Source organism: Nestor notabilis, unplaced genomic scaffold (assembly GCF_000696875.1).
Source record: "Nestor notabilis isolate BGI_N333 unplaced genomic scaffold, ASM69687v1 scaffold28346, whole genome shotgun sequence".
In the NCBI taxonomy this organism is placed as follows: Eukaryota; Metazoa; Chordata; class Aves; order Psittaciformes; family Psittacidae; genus Nestor; species Nestor notabilis.
In genome coordinates, this window is record NW_009933979.1 from 36,460 (window position 1) to 52,262 (window position 15,803).

Here is a 15,803-nt window from a genome sequence, read left to right on the forward strand (position 1 = left end):
ACTAACTATTACTCTCAAAAGTTAATTCTGAATCTGCAAGTGTTTCCAGGATTTTGTCATTGTATCAAGTGACACCGACTACAGAAACATCATCCAAAGGCAACTGGATGAAATGTTGGCACAAAGGAGAGAAACAAAAAAGGAAAAAAACCCCAACAAAACAACAACAACAAAAACCAGGGTGCGCACACAATGTGTTTCCCTCTTAATTACTGTTCAATACTGCAGCTGGAACTGAGCACACTTACTGCACTGGCAGACAACTGCCACAGAAAATTTTGCAGAATAAGACTGCAGTCAAAAAATGTCTGTATAAATTAGAAAAACAGCCTTGGGGCAGTGGAAGAGGGAGATGGAAAAGGCGAGGACAAGTACTGGGAGTAAACACAAAGAGCTGATAAGCAGAATTAGAAAATCATCTACACAGGTCCAGAGTAGGGCAGAAGCAGGCAGTTAGCAGAAAAGGATCTCAGGTTATATCAATTCACAGCCTGAACTGGACCAAACAATCTCATGCTATTGCAAAAGTAGTGCAATTGCTCATCATATATGAGTAGGAATATAATACACACACACAAAGCAACACTCGACTCTACACTCAGCACCAGCCCCAAGAAGAGGGCTCTACCCAGTCCTGACAGCTACAGTATGTCAAGAAGGCATGGATCATGAGATAGCTCTGCTGAAGAGCAGTAGTCACAGGTTACATTTTTTTCAGCCTCTGATCACAAAAGACTGAAAGAGCTGAGGGACGGGAAGGGAACTCCCTTTGCAGTCAAATTATACGGAACCTCTGCTAGGAAAGCTTGAGGTCTTTTACTCCGTCTTGCATCAGGAATGAGCTCTGGACACTTGGAGATACCCCCAGCTCTCTTTATTTTCCATTGTTCTATAACACGAGTAAAGCAGATAGCATAGCTAAACAGCCCATAAATATGGCTTGCTCTAAAATTAGGCCTTTGATCTTGAAGAGAAAGGGAGAAAGAAAGAAGAAAAAAAGCCACACTACCAGCCAGAAAGCACGGTTCACTTCTCCTGTATTCATCTTTTAATAACTGCTGGCTCGTTAGACACTGACTCCCAGAGGGACTGTCTCTTTCCTCATTGTTTACCCATGCCATCCGAGTCACAACCCCTCTGGCCAGCAAAATTGAAAACATCACCTTTCAAGCTCCATCCCACTTTGATCCAGAGCTCATTGTGTCTGTAATACAGTAGATTTATTTTTCATTCTCTCTTTTCTGTCTTTCTCTAACAGATGCCACTGGAAAAGGGTCTCAAAGATCTAAATGTTTCTAAACTGGCAGAAAGCTCTGTTAAATACCTGACATGTCAGAATCGCTGCGTAACTTGTCGGCTCATCCATGGTGCATCCTAGCTTCAGGCAGGCTGTTGTGCAAGAAAAGACAAGACATTATCTCATTTCCACATATACAGCTGTTCAGTGCTCTAAGGGCCCAATACCCAAATATGTTACAGCCATTTTGAGTATTCTGCCCAGTACAGGCGAAACAATCCAGGACCAACTGAACAGATCAGCTCCAACTGGATGCAGCTTGGAGGCTTGCGGCAATGTTGTTTTTTCCCTTTGTTAGAGCTGCAACCAGTAAAAGTGAGTCACAAACTTTCCCTTCTCCCTTTACAAGGGCCAATGAGACTTCAAAGTTATAACAACTCTCTCCCTACTTTCTTGTTCTGCAGTTCTCTCTCCAAACCGTGCCTCATGGCACAATGGAGAATTCTGAAGACACTGGTGCTCACATGCCTCTCACAGCCTTGCAGTCAAAGGCCCTGCAACGAAAGGTGGTCACAGCTACATAGGTAATTCATATAAATACCCGAATGTATCAGCTAAACAAGCACCAGATTCCTCCAGAAAAAGGTACCATATTAATAAGTATTTTATTGCATTTATCTTTGGTGAGGTATGAGAGGTAGTGGCAACCCTGGATGCTGGGTTTGGCACCCAGGTTTACAAGAAGACAGTGGACAAACAAGGCTAAAGGTGAGTAATTAAGAGAAATTATAGCTTATATTTCCAAGACAAGCAAATTTGTGGTCTTGGAACATGAATCAACGAACATGTTTCCCATCCCAATAGCAGCAGCTTTGTTCCCCATTATATTCCCACAAATCCATCCAAACTCAGGACAGAAAGAGGTCCCCACATTTGCCCTGCATATGTCTCTCCTAGGGCAACATCAGGATGTAAAAGAAGGCAGAAAACCTGAGAGGACTGACTGGAAAATTCACTCCAAGGACAGACACTATTTGGAAGAGATGGAGACAGGACAGACAGAAAAGAGCACACTGGCTTTAGAGAAATAAGGCTTTTACCAAGTAGTGCTGCTACAATCAGCATTTTACATATGACGCAGAACAAATAAACACACAAAAAATGTAATTGAGAAATCAATAAACTTCTAAACATCTGTGACTTGAAGGCTTGAAATTAATCTGGAATCTGAACACCTGAAGAGTTTTGCGAATGCGATTCCCAGACCAAGTGAACACTGTTGCTGACATTTAAAAGGAAAAGGTTTTGGCACAGCCCCATGAAGAAGAGCAAGAGGCCACTCAATCCTCCCCCAGGGGCTTGCTTGCACAGGGCACGTTAAAAACGTGCAGCTGGCATAGCTTTGCACCACACCAGTCCAGATTGTACCATATGGGACCAATTTGGCAGTCATTCTAATGGGAGTCAATGACAGCCACACCATTAGCTCAGAAGAAAAGAAAACTTTCATAAAAAGTCAGCCTGTAAACGCCTGAATAAACTTCAGAGCTCTTAAAACAGTTACTATGGAGTCACTATGGTAACAAGCAATGAGTTAAGCCAAGTGCTAATCTCAGCAAAATACTAAAAAGAATGCTTATAGTCATTTAGCTTCCTTATTGCAAGGCTTGCTGCTCAAACACAAGGCTGGCTTATACCCCGAAGTCCCAGCAACTCTTTCCTTGCCCAAAAACATACACTAGTACGCAACTCCACATACAATTAAAGGATAAATTCATCAAAACAGACTAGAAGCATTGTAGGTAGGCTCCTGCAACCCAACGCCACATGCACTGGGGGAGAGAAAATGGACAGTTTGTCCTTACACAACTGTGGTTTTGAACGGTGGTTTGCAGATTCAGCAAGGAGTTTGCAGTCCAAGAGGTTAATGGAAATGCATGCTTTTAAAACACATCTACAGGCTTGGGCAACTACAACTTCCCATTGAGCCTGTCAAGTGCGAAAGACGTAAAGAGGCAATTAATACCACTCAATCACGTAATCCACATCACACAAGCTATTTGAACAGTATCAAATGGAATGCATTTGTAAGGGTTAATTGCAAGCCCGCGTTCTGTGCAAGTCATGTTCTTTCAAGCAAAGACTGTCAGGACTCTGAGAAAGCAAAGCAGAATTACCTATCCACAACGCAGGAAATCCATGATACTCACATTGCCACTGCTACACACATATAACTGCTTGGTTTTTCCCTGGGAAGGAAAGAAAGCTGGGGTTTTTCAAGGAAAGGACCTAAAACTTTCCCTCTACACCAGTGTAGTACTAAAATCATCAAGAGATCATATAGACTAGAAACATTTAAGCACTGTCTGCTTTTAATGGGGATAGAGTTCATGAAATACACTGAAATCAGCTGTTAAAACATTTAAACTGCTGCAGACTTGTTTCCGAACAGCAGCTTAAAGGATTGATACTAGGAGGAAGCAAAGGGCATTCAGAGCAAACTTTCAACCTGCAGAAAAATGTGGCTGATCATTTTAGAATGTCCAGTATTGGATATGGTGAAATTCAAGTTTTGGCTTTTACAAGTATCCCAGCATTAAGATAAGCAGGATCTGCAGACTTTTATGTAGCCAACCCCAGAAGTACAGTTGCTGCAGCATTATTCTCCTCAGGCAGCCCGAGCAACACATCCTAATGCTGAATCCCACTTCTGATTCTTTCCACTCTCCGGTATCCCTACTGAGGGCCCAAAAGCATACCTTAAAGCTGCTCACATTTTGAAAACAAATGACATATGCACATATATGAAAGAGCCATAGCCTGGTTGTGCACTTAAACATTATTCAGCGACACTGCATCAGGGGTGAAAAACAAAAAAAAAGAAAGGATTAAAATTCCTTTTCAGGAAAATTTAGTTCCAACAAATTAAAACATTTGCCAGCAGTAAGCACCTAACTTCTCCAGTTTATGATAGCATGTGGAAATACTTCTGGCACAAATATCAAATCAGAAGCTGTTACTTAAACTATAAGCTGTTATGTGAGCTTAAGTAAAATATTGTATGTGTCCTCCCAGGATTCATGTATCACAAACTGGCATGTTAAGCAAAAAGACCTTAATGAAATGCCACAGAAGAAAATAATTTGTATTAAATGGAACTAGAAAAGTCAAGGAGAAACAGACATCTGAATTTCTTAAAAGTAACTAAAATTATACCTATGCTTCTAACATCTCCTCCTTTCTCCCAAAAAATCATAATCCACTTTTTTTTCCTTTTCTTTCTCCCTCAAAACTTTGTCTGAATCAGCATGATGAGCTTTTCCTATAAGAAAGAATACAATTCAAGGAGCAAGGACATATTCTGCTTTGTTTCAGTAATTACCCCTCAGATGACAGAATTGGAATTTACTCAAAAATTCCTGTGGCCAGAATCTTACCATCCTTCAATGCATTAACACAAATGCTTCCACATTTTCACACACACAAAGGTTACAGACACATGACTCCTATCACCATTATGAACCAATTTCCTGCCACGTTGTTCATTACTTGTTCGTTATCTGTTAAACTCTGCCCTTTGGGAAGGGATGGAATGAGTAGCTAATTCATTACTAGTGAAATATGTGACATTTATTAACAATGTGAGGATATCTTGTAAGAAGACATCAAGTTCAAATTTTCACACAGCAGCAGATCATATACTTGTGCTGAATACCATGATTGAAAAAGTGTACAGCTGACTGGTAAATGCAAACGTATGGCCTCTGAGCTTTTAAGAGTCCATTTCTCTGACTGCTTCATGTATCTGGTCACAGGAGAAGGGAAAACATCAAGGAGCTGTAGCAATGTAAACATGAAATGCCAAAGAAGTTATTAAAATAGTATTTTATTTTATTAATAAAACCTAAACAGAATTAGGACATGGTTCTATTTTTTCTTTTTCCCCATTTCCTTTGAACTAGTTTGATCATCTCTTTTTGAACCAAGGCCATATCTACCATTCCTGTGCTGATCCTGCCACTCACTCTCCAGCTGTCTGAGCATTTCTTGTGTTAGAAGTCCTTCACGCAGCAATCTGTTGGCAAGAGATCCACGTCCATAGCTTTTCAGATCCTCCTGCCTAGTTGAAGACCGATAGGCTTTCAAGTTCTTTGCTCTTCTTTCTCCTGGCACGTTCACTGCAACAGAGAGTGCCTCTGTGGATCTTGCACTATGACGATCTGAAACTGCCCTGGTATCCCTCTTAGTCCTTGAAAGAGGAAAGTCTTCTGACACAACTTCTCCTGTGCCAGTAGCAGCTGCAGATTGCGAAGCTCGGATCAGCTTTGTGATGTTGCTGACACCAACTTGTATAATGTCGTCCAGTTTTTTCTGTATATCCCTCACAAGGACAGCATCAGGGAACATATCCATGAAACGGTAACTGAAGAGAGGCAAAACAACACAGGATTCAACCTTTTCACTGAATGACTGCAGTCTGGGACAAAAATGAGATACATACTATGTATGGTAAAAAAAAAAATTTAAAAAATCTAATTATTACATGTTGCATGGGAAGGCCACTGTATTTTAAGTGGAATTTCAGCTGCTCTATTCCAGGATGACTTCGTTTCTAACTTTCTCTGTCAGTCACAAACTGCTCTCTGCAGAACTCATGACTTGCTCCCACAACATAGCTGCATTTGCATTTGTCAAGATCCTCTAAAGGGTCCAAAGGAGGCCACATTGCACCATGTACACACACACTTGGAGACATTGCTTTTTTAGGACTGTAGTTGTAAGTATTAGGAAAAAGTAAAAATAATTTTCAAGCACAAAAACAATACCTTAACCACAGATAGAGGTCAAAAACATCGTGAACGGCTTCAAGGTGGACAAGCTCTTTGATGTTCTTTGGAGCACCTAATGGCCATTTGGTGTGCTGACAGAGCCAGTCAAATGTCAGAGGCTCATTTCTACTGAACTGTCTTGCAAACTGAAAAACAAGTAGATCAGTGAAGCCCTCAGTTAGTCATGAAGGAAGAAATCCCAAATGAGTTAAATTCCCTTGAGTCTGTGTACATAGAATACTCCAGAAAATACCTGCTTTGTTTCACACAGTCCAAACGCCACACATTCTTTTACTGAATTACTCAACACAGGAGTCACCTCTCCTTCCCAGGACACAATCTGTCCATGGGCCATGCCCAGAGTTAAGCAACAAATGTACAGAGCTATTCAGAGAAGCATAACACTTAAGATACATGATTTCATCTAGCAAAGCGGATGGACCTTTACCTTTCCTTAATTCTCCTGCTCCTATTACTTTAATTATCTCATTTCAGAATCTCCAGGATTGAGAAAATGTTAAATGTGTTCCCTGACTTAGGAAACACACTATTCATAACCCAAACCAATTAATCTGCACTAGAAATCAATCCTTCTGAAATCCAGACATCTCAGCTCTTTTACCAAGACATAAACAAGCCAAATAAGATCTGTATTTATAATTTTCAGGAGTGTTGATGACTTGAAATAACTGCTTCCTAACTGGCTGATGTCAGAAGGGCTTTTTTTTTGCCAAGGAATGGGGCTTAAATTCATACAGACATTCACAACAGCCTACCTACATCAGACATCAAATTATGCCCCTCTGCACCTTCATTACTTGGAATCTGAATACTCAAAATTATCTTAATGAGGCACTTTTTTTCTTTTTTCCTCAACTCTTTAAATCAATCTCTAAAATTTTAAAGAAAATTATCAGCCATTTTCGAAAAGCACAGGACTAATGTATGTGACACGAGGGCACCACATCAGTTTCATTTTTACCCTATTTTAATAAAAATGTTTAATGCAGTCTCTAAAAGGGGACAAAAGCTGATACTAACAAAGTTACAGACCCAAACAAAATTATTAATCCTGAAAAACTGACATCAGCTGACTACAAATTCCTCAAAATAATCACACCAGGGGCACAGTGGAAAACAGTTCATCTAGGCATGAAAAGTTAAATGAAGTAATTGTGAGAGCAACTTACAGCACTCTATTTTCTGGGGGTTTAATTCTATTAACTGTACTCTAACATCAGCAAACACACTTAATGCCACATTCTTTCATTGACAAGCTAACACCTTGAAGGAGCAGCATCTTGGTTTTTAAGGACTACTTTTAGACACGCTACAGTGCAAAGCTTAAGGGTGCACAAGTAGCCACATCACACAATTCTGATCTCTCCCAGTTCATAGATCACCTGCAAGGAAAGCAGTAGGATTCCCCAAGGCAAACAGCAGATAAGCTACCCAAATTTTAATTTACATCACAAAATGAGAATCAGTCTCAGAAGTTAAAAGCTTTGACCAATAAAAATGGTGAAGAATGCAATTAAAAACAAAATATCTCCAGCTATGTCATATTACTACCTGTGAGCACTTAAAGAATGCTCCCAAATGATCTAATGACAAAATCCACAATCAATATAGCAGCTAGATACAATCTCAGTGCACCAAGACTTGCTTGCTCCAATGTAGATACCACATTTTTCAGAGAAAATAAATAACTGACCTTCAACAATGTGGTACACACAAAAGGCTCTTTTCTATTCAAGGGTGCAGTGCAGAAGACATATCGTGATCGCAAATTTAGTGGAATGTGCTGAATCATATCTGCTAGAAATTTAAAGTCATCAATATTGCAGACGAAGTAAAGCCCATCAACTTGTGAGAGACTCACAAAAATATCCTGTGAAAATATAACCAAATGAAGAGAATGTTATCACAGGAGAGAGTTTTTAAACTTTCTATTACTAAACCACAAAGTGATTCAGTGTTTCAACTTCTAGTTATACTGAAAGAACAGTTAAAAATATCAAATTTGATCACAGTAATAAAAAAGGGACAGGAGAGTTCCTTCTACTTTTAACAGGATTTTTGTTAAATTCTCTAACACAGGACCAGAGAATGCACTATGCTTTATTTAAGCATTTTCAATTCATCTCCTAAGTAACAAATACAGTGTTCTGGAAGCGTACATTTTAGTTACAAAGAACACCACCACAGGAACCAGCTCTATGTTTAGAACTCATTACATGTTTGTCACTTAGCATGACCCAAAAAGCTAGTTTTACAGCATAAAATTAAATAATTGAGGTATTTTTAGCACAATGTCAGGAATATTTTAGGAAGAAAGAAATCACAAGATAAATACGGTATTGCAACAGAACAGTTCAAAGAACACCTGAAACATATCCAAGGTTTGGAGAAAAAGGAGATGCCAACTGCACATTGCAGGGGAAATCTTTATGCAGCCCCAAAATTTTTTCTCTAGTATAAATCTTTGAAGGACTTTTTTAAAGATCTTTAAAGAAACACTGATCTTCTTAATTCAATATCTGGCCAAATACTTAAGAGATCAATAACAACATGGGAGTTTTATCTTAATACCTCTATGATAGCCCAGAAATTCTCAATCATAAAATCTTAAAGATGTGCTGTTACCCTACCAGCCTAAGTCTTCCAGGAAGTCCCCAAGTATAATCTTTTAATTCAAGGTTAGAAACTGTACACTTTGCTATACTAACAGTAATACGCATTTAAATCCATGACATCTGCTAAGAATTTCTCAGTGTATTAAAATCCATGATACTAATTTTTAAATACAGCATTGTTAGCTCAATTTCTACTTTAAAAGGTTTAGGCACTTCCAAAAATTCTATTATCCAGCTAATGATGAGATCAAGTAGATTTAAAATAAACTGTTTTCTCGAAGTTAAGCAGACACTGGTTTACTATAAAGTAGCTCTCAGATGTACAGAAACCTGACATGACCTGCCCAGTTTCCCAGAAATTTATAAAAATTTCAATCTCTAATATGTTCAGCTTCTGACCAAAAATTCTACACTTAAAATACAGGAAAGGTGAACTGAAAAGGTTGTTGCATACTCTTCAACACACGTGAACACACTTCGACAGCTTTCAAGTTTACTTTAACAAAGTTAAGCATTCTAAATATATTTGCAGTCACTGTGGTAGAGAGAAGAATCCAACTGATACAAGATACACATGGGTCTGTTCGGTTCCCGAAGTGCATGTTCGAACAAAAGCAGTGACCATAAGCAATGCTTAATTTTTAAAGCAGAAGCTAATATTTTGATCGTTCTTACAATTAGATTGGATAGAGTGGCATCAGGGAGATGATAAGCAAACATTTCTATCTGCTCAGGAGTAGGATGTAGGCCAGCTGCCTAAAGGAAAAACAAAGAAAGAGATTTCCATTAATTCTCAATACTTTTTTTAAGTCAGTGCAACAGAGACAAAATCTAGAAAGACAAACTGCAAGAAACCAAAGCACCCTACAGAGTCCAGTTTATTTAGCATACTTATGTAGAACTTGAGCTTGTGTTTGAGCTTTTAGTTCTTAAAAGAGCAGCATCAATATAAATGAAATATTGCAAGCCTCCAAATGGGACATATGTTCAAAGTCACTTGGGCATGACGCAATCCATTTTTAATACTAACACGTAAACAGACATAAGGAAAAATAATTTGGGATCAGAACATAGTAGAACAGCTCCAGAGCATGTCTGTAGGAACCAGGTACTGAGCCTCTCACCTTCACAGGACGCACAGGCTCTCTCAAAATTTCCTTCAGCTGTACGAGGTCATCACGATGCATTGTAGTGACTTCTCCTTGTTTGAAGGATGAGCCATAACGCCCAGCTCTGCCTGCGATTTGTAGAGCCTGCGAGGTTGTAATGGAGTCTATTTCCTTTTCTCCCTTCTCATTGATAGCTGGCTTTACTATAGAGTTAAAAATTATTCTTCTTATACACCTGAAATATTTGAATAAAGACAAAGAGGAATGCTTTTTTGCAAATTATTTCAGCCTACGACAGAAGCAGGAAAGGCTTTTTGTTTGGTTGGGTTTTAGCTTTTTTTCCCCCCTCTATAAATTAAAGGACTATACATACTACTTACAGACACAGCATATTCAAAAGGGCAGCATAAGAATACCGGTTAGTTTGGTTAGTTGCAGGAGAATCATCATCTCTACACATATCAATCATGTTCTAATAAGGTCCCAAACCATTCATTAGTAGTTTAGTCTTAGTAGTTTAGTTTTTTAGTTAGCCTTAGTAGTTTATAACAATGTGACTGCATCACTTTCAGCACCAAAATACATCTGAAACTGGACTGAAGTTGCTCTGTATTTCAGAAATGCAAGAGACTGACACTGACAACTGAGCACATCTTACTCCAGTGAACTGAAAGGATCTTAACAGTGCCTACTGTCACACAGAATTAGGCCAAGTGAGACAGTTAATTTTTAGAATCAGTTTTAGAATTAAAGCTTAGTTCTATCCCATCAAATTGATCACTACTTCAGAATTAAAATGTATGTACTGTGTTATCTAGACATAGCAGCTATTTAGCCAAATAAGCCAAACTGGGGAGAAATAAGTGAAGAAATTAACGCAGGTACCACACCTCAAAATAATCCAAACCCAACAATAACACACAAAAAATCCACCACAAAACCATACCATAACCTGTTCCAACTACTTACAAATTGAGTCCCATTCCAATTGCATCTGTAGCAACTAAAATTTTGCATGGATCATCGGGATCATTGAACTTCTTTGCCTGTTCAAGTTTTGTTCCTAAAAAAATGACAAAACACTTCACATACCAAACTCTTCTTACAAAACAATGATGATGTATTACTAAGACCAATGCCTTTAGGGAAAACAAAAAACCAAACAAGAAAACAAAAAAACAACCAACCAACCAAGCAAAAACCAAAAACTCCACAAAAAACAACCCCCCTCCCAAAAAAACCCAAAAACCCAAAAACCAAACAAATTAGTATTTGGCTGTTGTTGGTGGAAGGGTGCAGGAGGGATTTAAATCATTCCGAGAGCTGTGGACAGACCTCACTTAATTACATCTATCTGAAGATCAATTTTAAGTACATCATAAAGGTCTAATCCTAAAATAATAAAAAAAAAACAGTCGACGATTACTTTCTCTAACAATACAGAGATATAAAACTAGGAAAACTTGTACTGTTTCATTTTAAAAGTTTTTCTAAGGAAGAGCAAGAAGCAGAACATTTTCTTAAAAGCAAAAGTCTTACCTGGTGGTAGACTGCCATATATGACAGCACATTCTAATCCTCTGGCTTCAATCTGTCGACTGATAGAATAAATGTCATTCTTACTGAAACAGACAATGCAGTCTCCAGGACGGAGGTTATCTAAAGATTCTAAGGCATAATCCAGCACAGTGAGAGGAGTGAGTCTCTCATAGTTTCGGACCTAGAAACAGAGAAGTTGGCAAGATAATAAGTTTTTAAATAAAAACTTCCCATGGAGTATCAGCCAGCATGGTTACTATCACAGTTGATTGTAACTCTGAGGGACCTCTCTCAGTCCTGAAGGGATAATTACTGGGGAGAAGGTGACATACACCTTACGCACTTGCTATCTTCAAGCACTTCCCATCTTCAAGCACTTCCCAAGCTGAGAACTTTTAAAGAAAGAGAACTATGTATTTTTACATGTAAGCTAGATTCAAGAAAAGAAATGTACAGGCTATGGAGCAATTCTATAAAGAAGTGAGAGTTTGTTTTCACTCAAATCATCTGAATGCTGTAACTGGTCTTTTTTCAGAGCTACACACTCTACCACACACAGATATGTAAAGCTACAGCTAATTCACTATGAAATCATAGAGGCTGGACTTAGGACCAAATTTTATGTTTTTAAATACTCTTCACAAAGGCATCTTCCCCCTCCAAAAAAAATATTTATGACAGTAAAGTTGGGTTTCAGATACCTTTCAATCACTCTGTTCTGGAGGTGTTAGCTCTTTTAACTCCTTTCCTTATCATATGGAGAACAAATACTAAGAAATCCAGCAACCTCAGTAAACTTAAGGGCACTGTGCCCTTCAGGAAGAACAGAACTGTAAAGAAAGCCCCTGCACAGCTGTAGCATTCCCTGAAGGGAACTCAGCAAAACACTTTGTCTAAGCAAAACACCACCACTGCTAAAAAAATCCAAAAAACAACCAAACCAATTTTGCAACATCTCCTTTAGTTTACAGGAACTGAGAAACATTTTAACAAGTCCTGCAAGAATAAATTTGATCAGTGATACGCCCAAAAGCCCCTAATTTTTGCTGTTTTTTCAGCAAGAAGAACCTGATGTTCTGTGCATAACTTGACAGAATTAAAAAGCTTACTTCAACTTCCTCCCCTGTAGTGTACATGAGCTCTGTCACCAAGTCAATAGCAGCAGCTTCTCCACAAACGTGGATTTCTTCTGCACAGAGTCCTAAATAAGATCCAATGAAATAAAATGCAAAATGTTACATATTTACAGACACAGTAGCTTTAGCTGACTTTTAAGTTAACCAAAAATTATATTTTGTTTGCTAAACATGTCAATGCATTTCATTTCCTTCTACATCCCAGATCAGTACCTAATGCTTCTCCCACTATACACTACTTAGAGCTGCTCTTGATCTCTGATCAGCAAGGGATGCTTGGAAATCAATTAGTATGATAATAAGAGTAGCTAATACTTTGTTGCACCCTCTCATCTAAAAGAGGTACCCTCAACCACTGAACAAATGGAGAAAAGCTTTGAAAATGTTTTATTTACTACTAACGGTTTACCAACTCCCAACCCACAGCAGGACATAAGCGCTTTGTTTTCTGCCTGACCTCCTAAAATTATGAATATATTTCCAATGCAGTCAGAACAGAAAAGGTAATAAAACAGGAGTTAGAGGAAGTGTGACAAATCATCTTGTTAAACTGAGCACCACAAGCAGTGGAGGGAAGGGAAGGGGGAGAAGTCAGATTCCAGACTTTTGCTCAAGATCTGAGGAAAAATGAGTTTCAAAAATTCCTCTTGAAAAATTCTGTATTTATCAAAAGAGGCATTCTAAGAATTTAACAGATCAATGCAGGTCTATAAATGAGCCACTTTAGATTAACACTATAAAATATTTAATGTTTGTCATGTTGCCATACATGTAACAGTATCTCTTCATAACAAAATCTCTGACCAATTGTGTTGTTTTAATTGAACAATAAAAAGCAAACCTCCAGAAAATAATCAATGTAAAAGGACAACACGGAGTAACAACACAAAGACTCTGTGTTACCCAAGGAAGCAAAACTAAAAGAGGCATCTGCATAATTTATAGAATAGAATCTTTAAAAAAAACATTAAGTAAAACATGACAGGTAACTTGCTGCATACAGGCAAATCCTTTGAGGCAAAGTACCTCTCTATCCTGCTGTGAGAAGACAAACAGAAGAAAAAATATTCACTTTTATTTTGTATTCCATATTGAAACCACTTATGACTATATTGACTGCTAAGCTTTAATTTAATGTGCCATTTATAGTCACATTAAACTAGCTCATTATCTACACAAACAAGCTTACCTAGAAGGGCTCTTGTCCAAGCCCACCCTCTGGCAGGATCTCTGATCATCTGAATTTCATCAATCACAGCAACTTCATCTTAAAACAGAAAAGAAAAATATAATGCACCAAGGAAGAGCATCTTAGAACAGCAAATTAACACAGGAAGGAACTTAAAGGCTTTCTAAAAAAGATTGCTCAAATCAAGTTAATCCTTTATTGCCAAAAAGCTATCCTGAGATGATCACAGTTTTAACTCCTGTAACACAGTTTAGAATTTGTTCAAGTAAGAGTGAAAAAGAATAGCTCAGCTACTTCAGAATCCAAGCAATAATGCACATAAAGATACCATAATATGACTGAAACAATTCTGTATACGTACAAGGTGTATTAGTGCTGCACATTTCGATGGTACAAGCAATATGAGGAGCTTGTCTGGCATCTTCACTGGCATACACACGCTCTTCTCCTGTCACCAAGTCACATGGTACATTCTAAGGGGATTCAGAAAACTCATGTTAAGTTTCTGTAATACAACAGAATCCTGTTTCCAAAGGAGGGAAAAAATTAGTTTCTTAAAGTAGCTTCTAAGACAGAATAATGGACGCTATCCAGAAAATAATGACTCAGCCTTTTAAGACTTGTATCCTGTATTTAACTCCTATCAGGCTGAAGGGTATAATAAAGAGGTTGTGTAATTAGATGCCCTCCCCTACTCCTGCAGGATATTACATCTCCTCTGAGCATTTCAGAGCTGTCACATCTGCAACAAAAGAACTGTCAGAAAAGCTGTAGTTCAAGGGGCTCATAAAGCATTGTCCAGCAGTGAAGGAGCCTTACAAACTCCAGTCTCCTCCAGTTCATTTGGTGATTGCCCTGTTGGATATCTCACCTACTGCCTTATACTCACACAGCAAGAGTTGATGAGGACTGGCTGCGAGAGACAGCAGGGGCCACTATCCTCTGTCAGCTCTACACTGCCACCTGGAAAGGCATGCAGGAAGCCCTGTTTAAGCCTCAAGGGCTACGTAAAATCCATGAGAACCAAGTGAAAAGTCCTTGCACACACTAAACACATGGGGGAGAGAGCGCAGTAACTCTACTAACCAGGAACATCACTACATGGTACCCACATCCACTACAAGGTACTTGTTACAGACATCTCCTACAACAAGGCAATCTTTCTTACATGTTGCTTTGATAAATGAATAATTGGAATTACAAACCTTAAATCATAGACTTATAAGAAAAAGAGAAATCATAAGATCACGTGGTAAACACTACTGTACATACATACTATGCTGCATTAACATGTGAGGTGTTATCGTAATGCTTGAGAACTGGTGTGATTCTGTGTAGCCAGAAACACACTGGTGAGGAGCCTTCAAAAAGATCATAGAATCATAGAATAGTTAGGGTTGGAAAGGACCTTAAGATCATCTAGTTCCAAACCCCCTGCCATGAGCAGGGACACCACACACTAAACTATGTCGCCCAAGGCTCTGTCCAGCCTGGCCTTGAACACCTCCAGGGTTGGAGCATTCACAACTCCCTTGGGCAACCTATTCCAGTGCCTCACCACCCCCACTGTGAACAACTTCTTCCTTATATCTAACCTAAAGTTCCCCTGTTTAAGTTTAAAGCCATTTTATTGCTGGAAGCAATAAAAAAAGTACTAACAAAAGCTTCTTCTAGGGACCTGATAGAGGGCAGTGCTCTTCAACCCAACACATCTGAATCTGTAGAAGTTTTTATTAGATGGTTGAGTGAAATATATTTAAACACTTGTCCTGGGTTCAGCTACAGCAGTCATTTTTTTTCTCCTTCTTAGTAGCTGGTGCAGTGCTGTGTTTTTGACTTTCAGTCTGGGAACAATGCTGATAACACCGATGTTTTTAGTTGTTGCTAAGTAATGTTTACTCTGACCAAGGACTTTCTCAGTCTCATGCTTTGCCAGAGAGGAGGGGAAGCCAGGAGGAAGCAGAGGCAGGACACCTGACCCAAACTGGCCAAAGGGGTATTCCATACCACAGCACGTCATGCCCAGTATATAAACTGGGGGGAGTTACCCGGAAGGACCAGATCGCTGCTCGGGTCGGGCTGGGTATCGGTCGGCGGGGGGAGGACGGGTGGGTCCTTTTCCCTTCTT

At 38.9% G+C, this 15,803-nt stretch overlaps 1 protein-coding gene across 1 annotated transcript in view; it reads right to left on the reverse strand.

Moving 5' to 3' along the window:
* Window positions 1-4,845: 4,845 nt before the first annotated feature.
* SUPV3L1 (suppressor of var1, 3-like 1 (S. cerevisiae)) overlaps window positions 4,846-15,803 on the reverse strand; it is a 14,056-nt gene continuing 3,098 nt past the window's right edge. The window contains exons 5-14 of the mRNA XM_010017110.1: window positions 14,037-14,148; window positions 13,676-13,753; window positions 12,460-12,551; window positions 11,351-11,531; window positions 10,781-10,874; window positions 9,827-10,046; window positions 9,378-9,458; window positions 7,781-7,957; window positions 6,064-6,212; window positions 4,846-5,660 (exon numbers count right to left, since the gene is read on the reverse strand). Coding sequence (XP_010015412.1) covers window positions 5,165-5,660; window positions 6,064-6,212; window positions 7,781-7,957; window positions 9,378-9,458; window positions 9,827-10,046; window positions 10,781-10,874; window positions 11,351-11,531; window positions 12,460-12,551; window positions 13,676-13,753; window positions 14,037-14,148 — 1,680 coding nt within the window. The 3' untranslated portion in view covers window positions 4,846-5,164. The remainder of the gene's footprint in view (window positions 5,661-6,063; window positions 6,213-7,780; window positions 7,958-9,377; window positions 9,459-9,826; window positions 10,047-10,780; window positions 10,875-11,350; window positions 11,532-12,459; window positions 12,552-13,675; window positions 13,754-14,036; window positions 14,149-15,803) is intronic.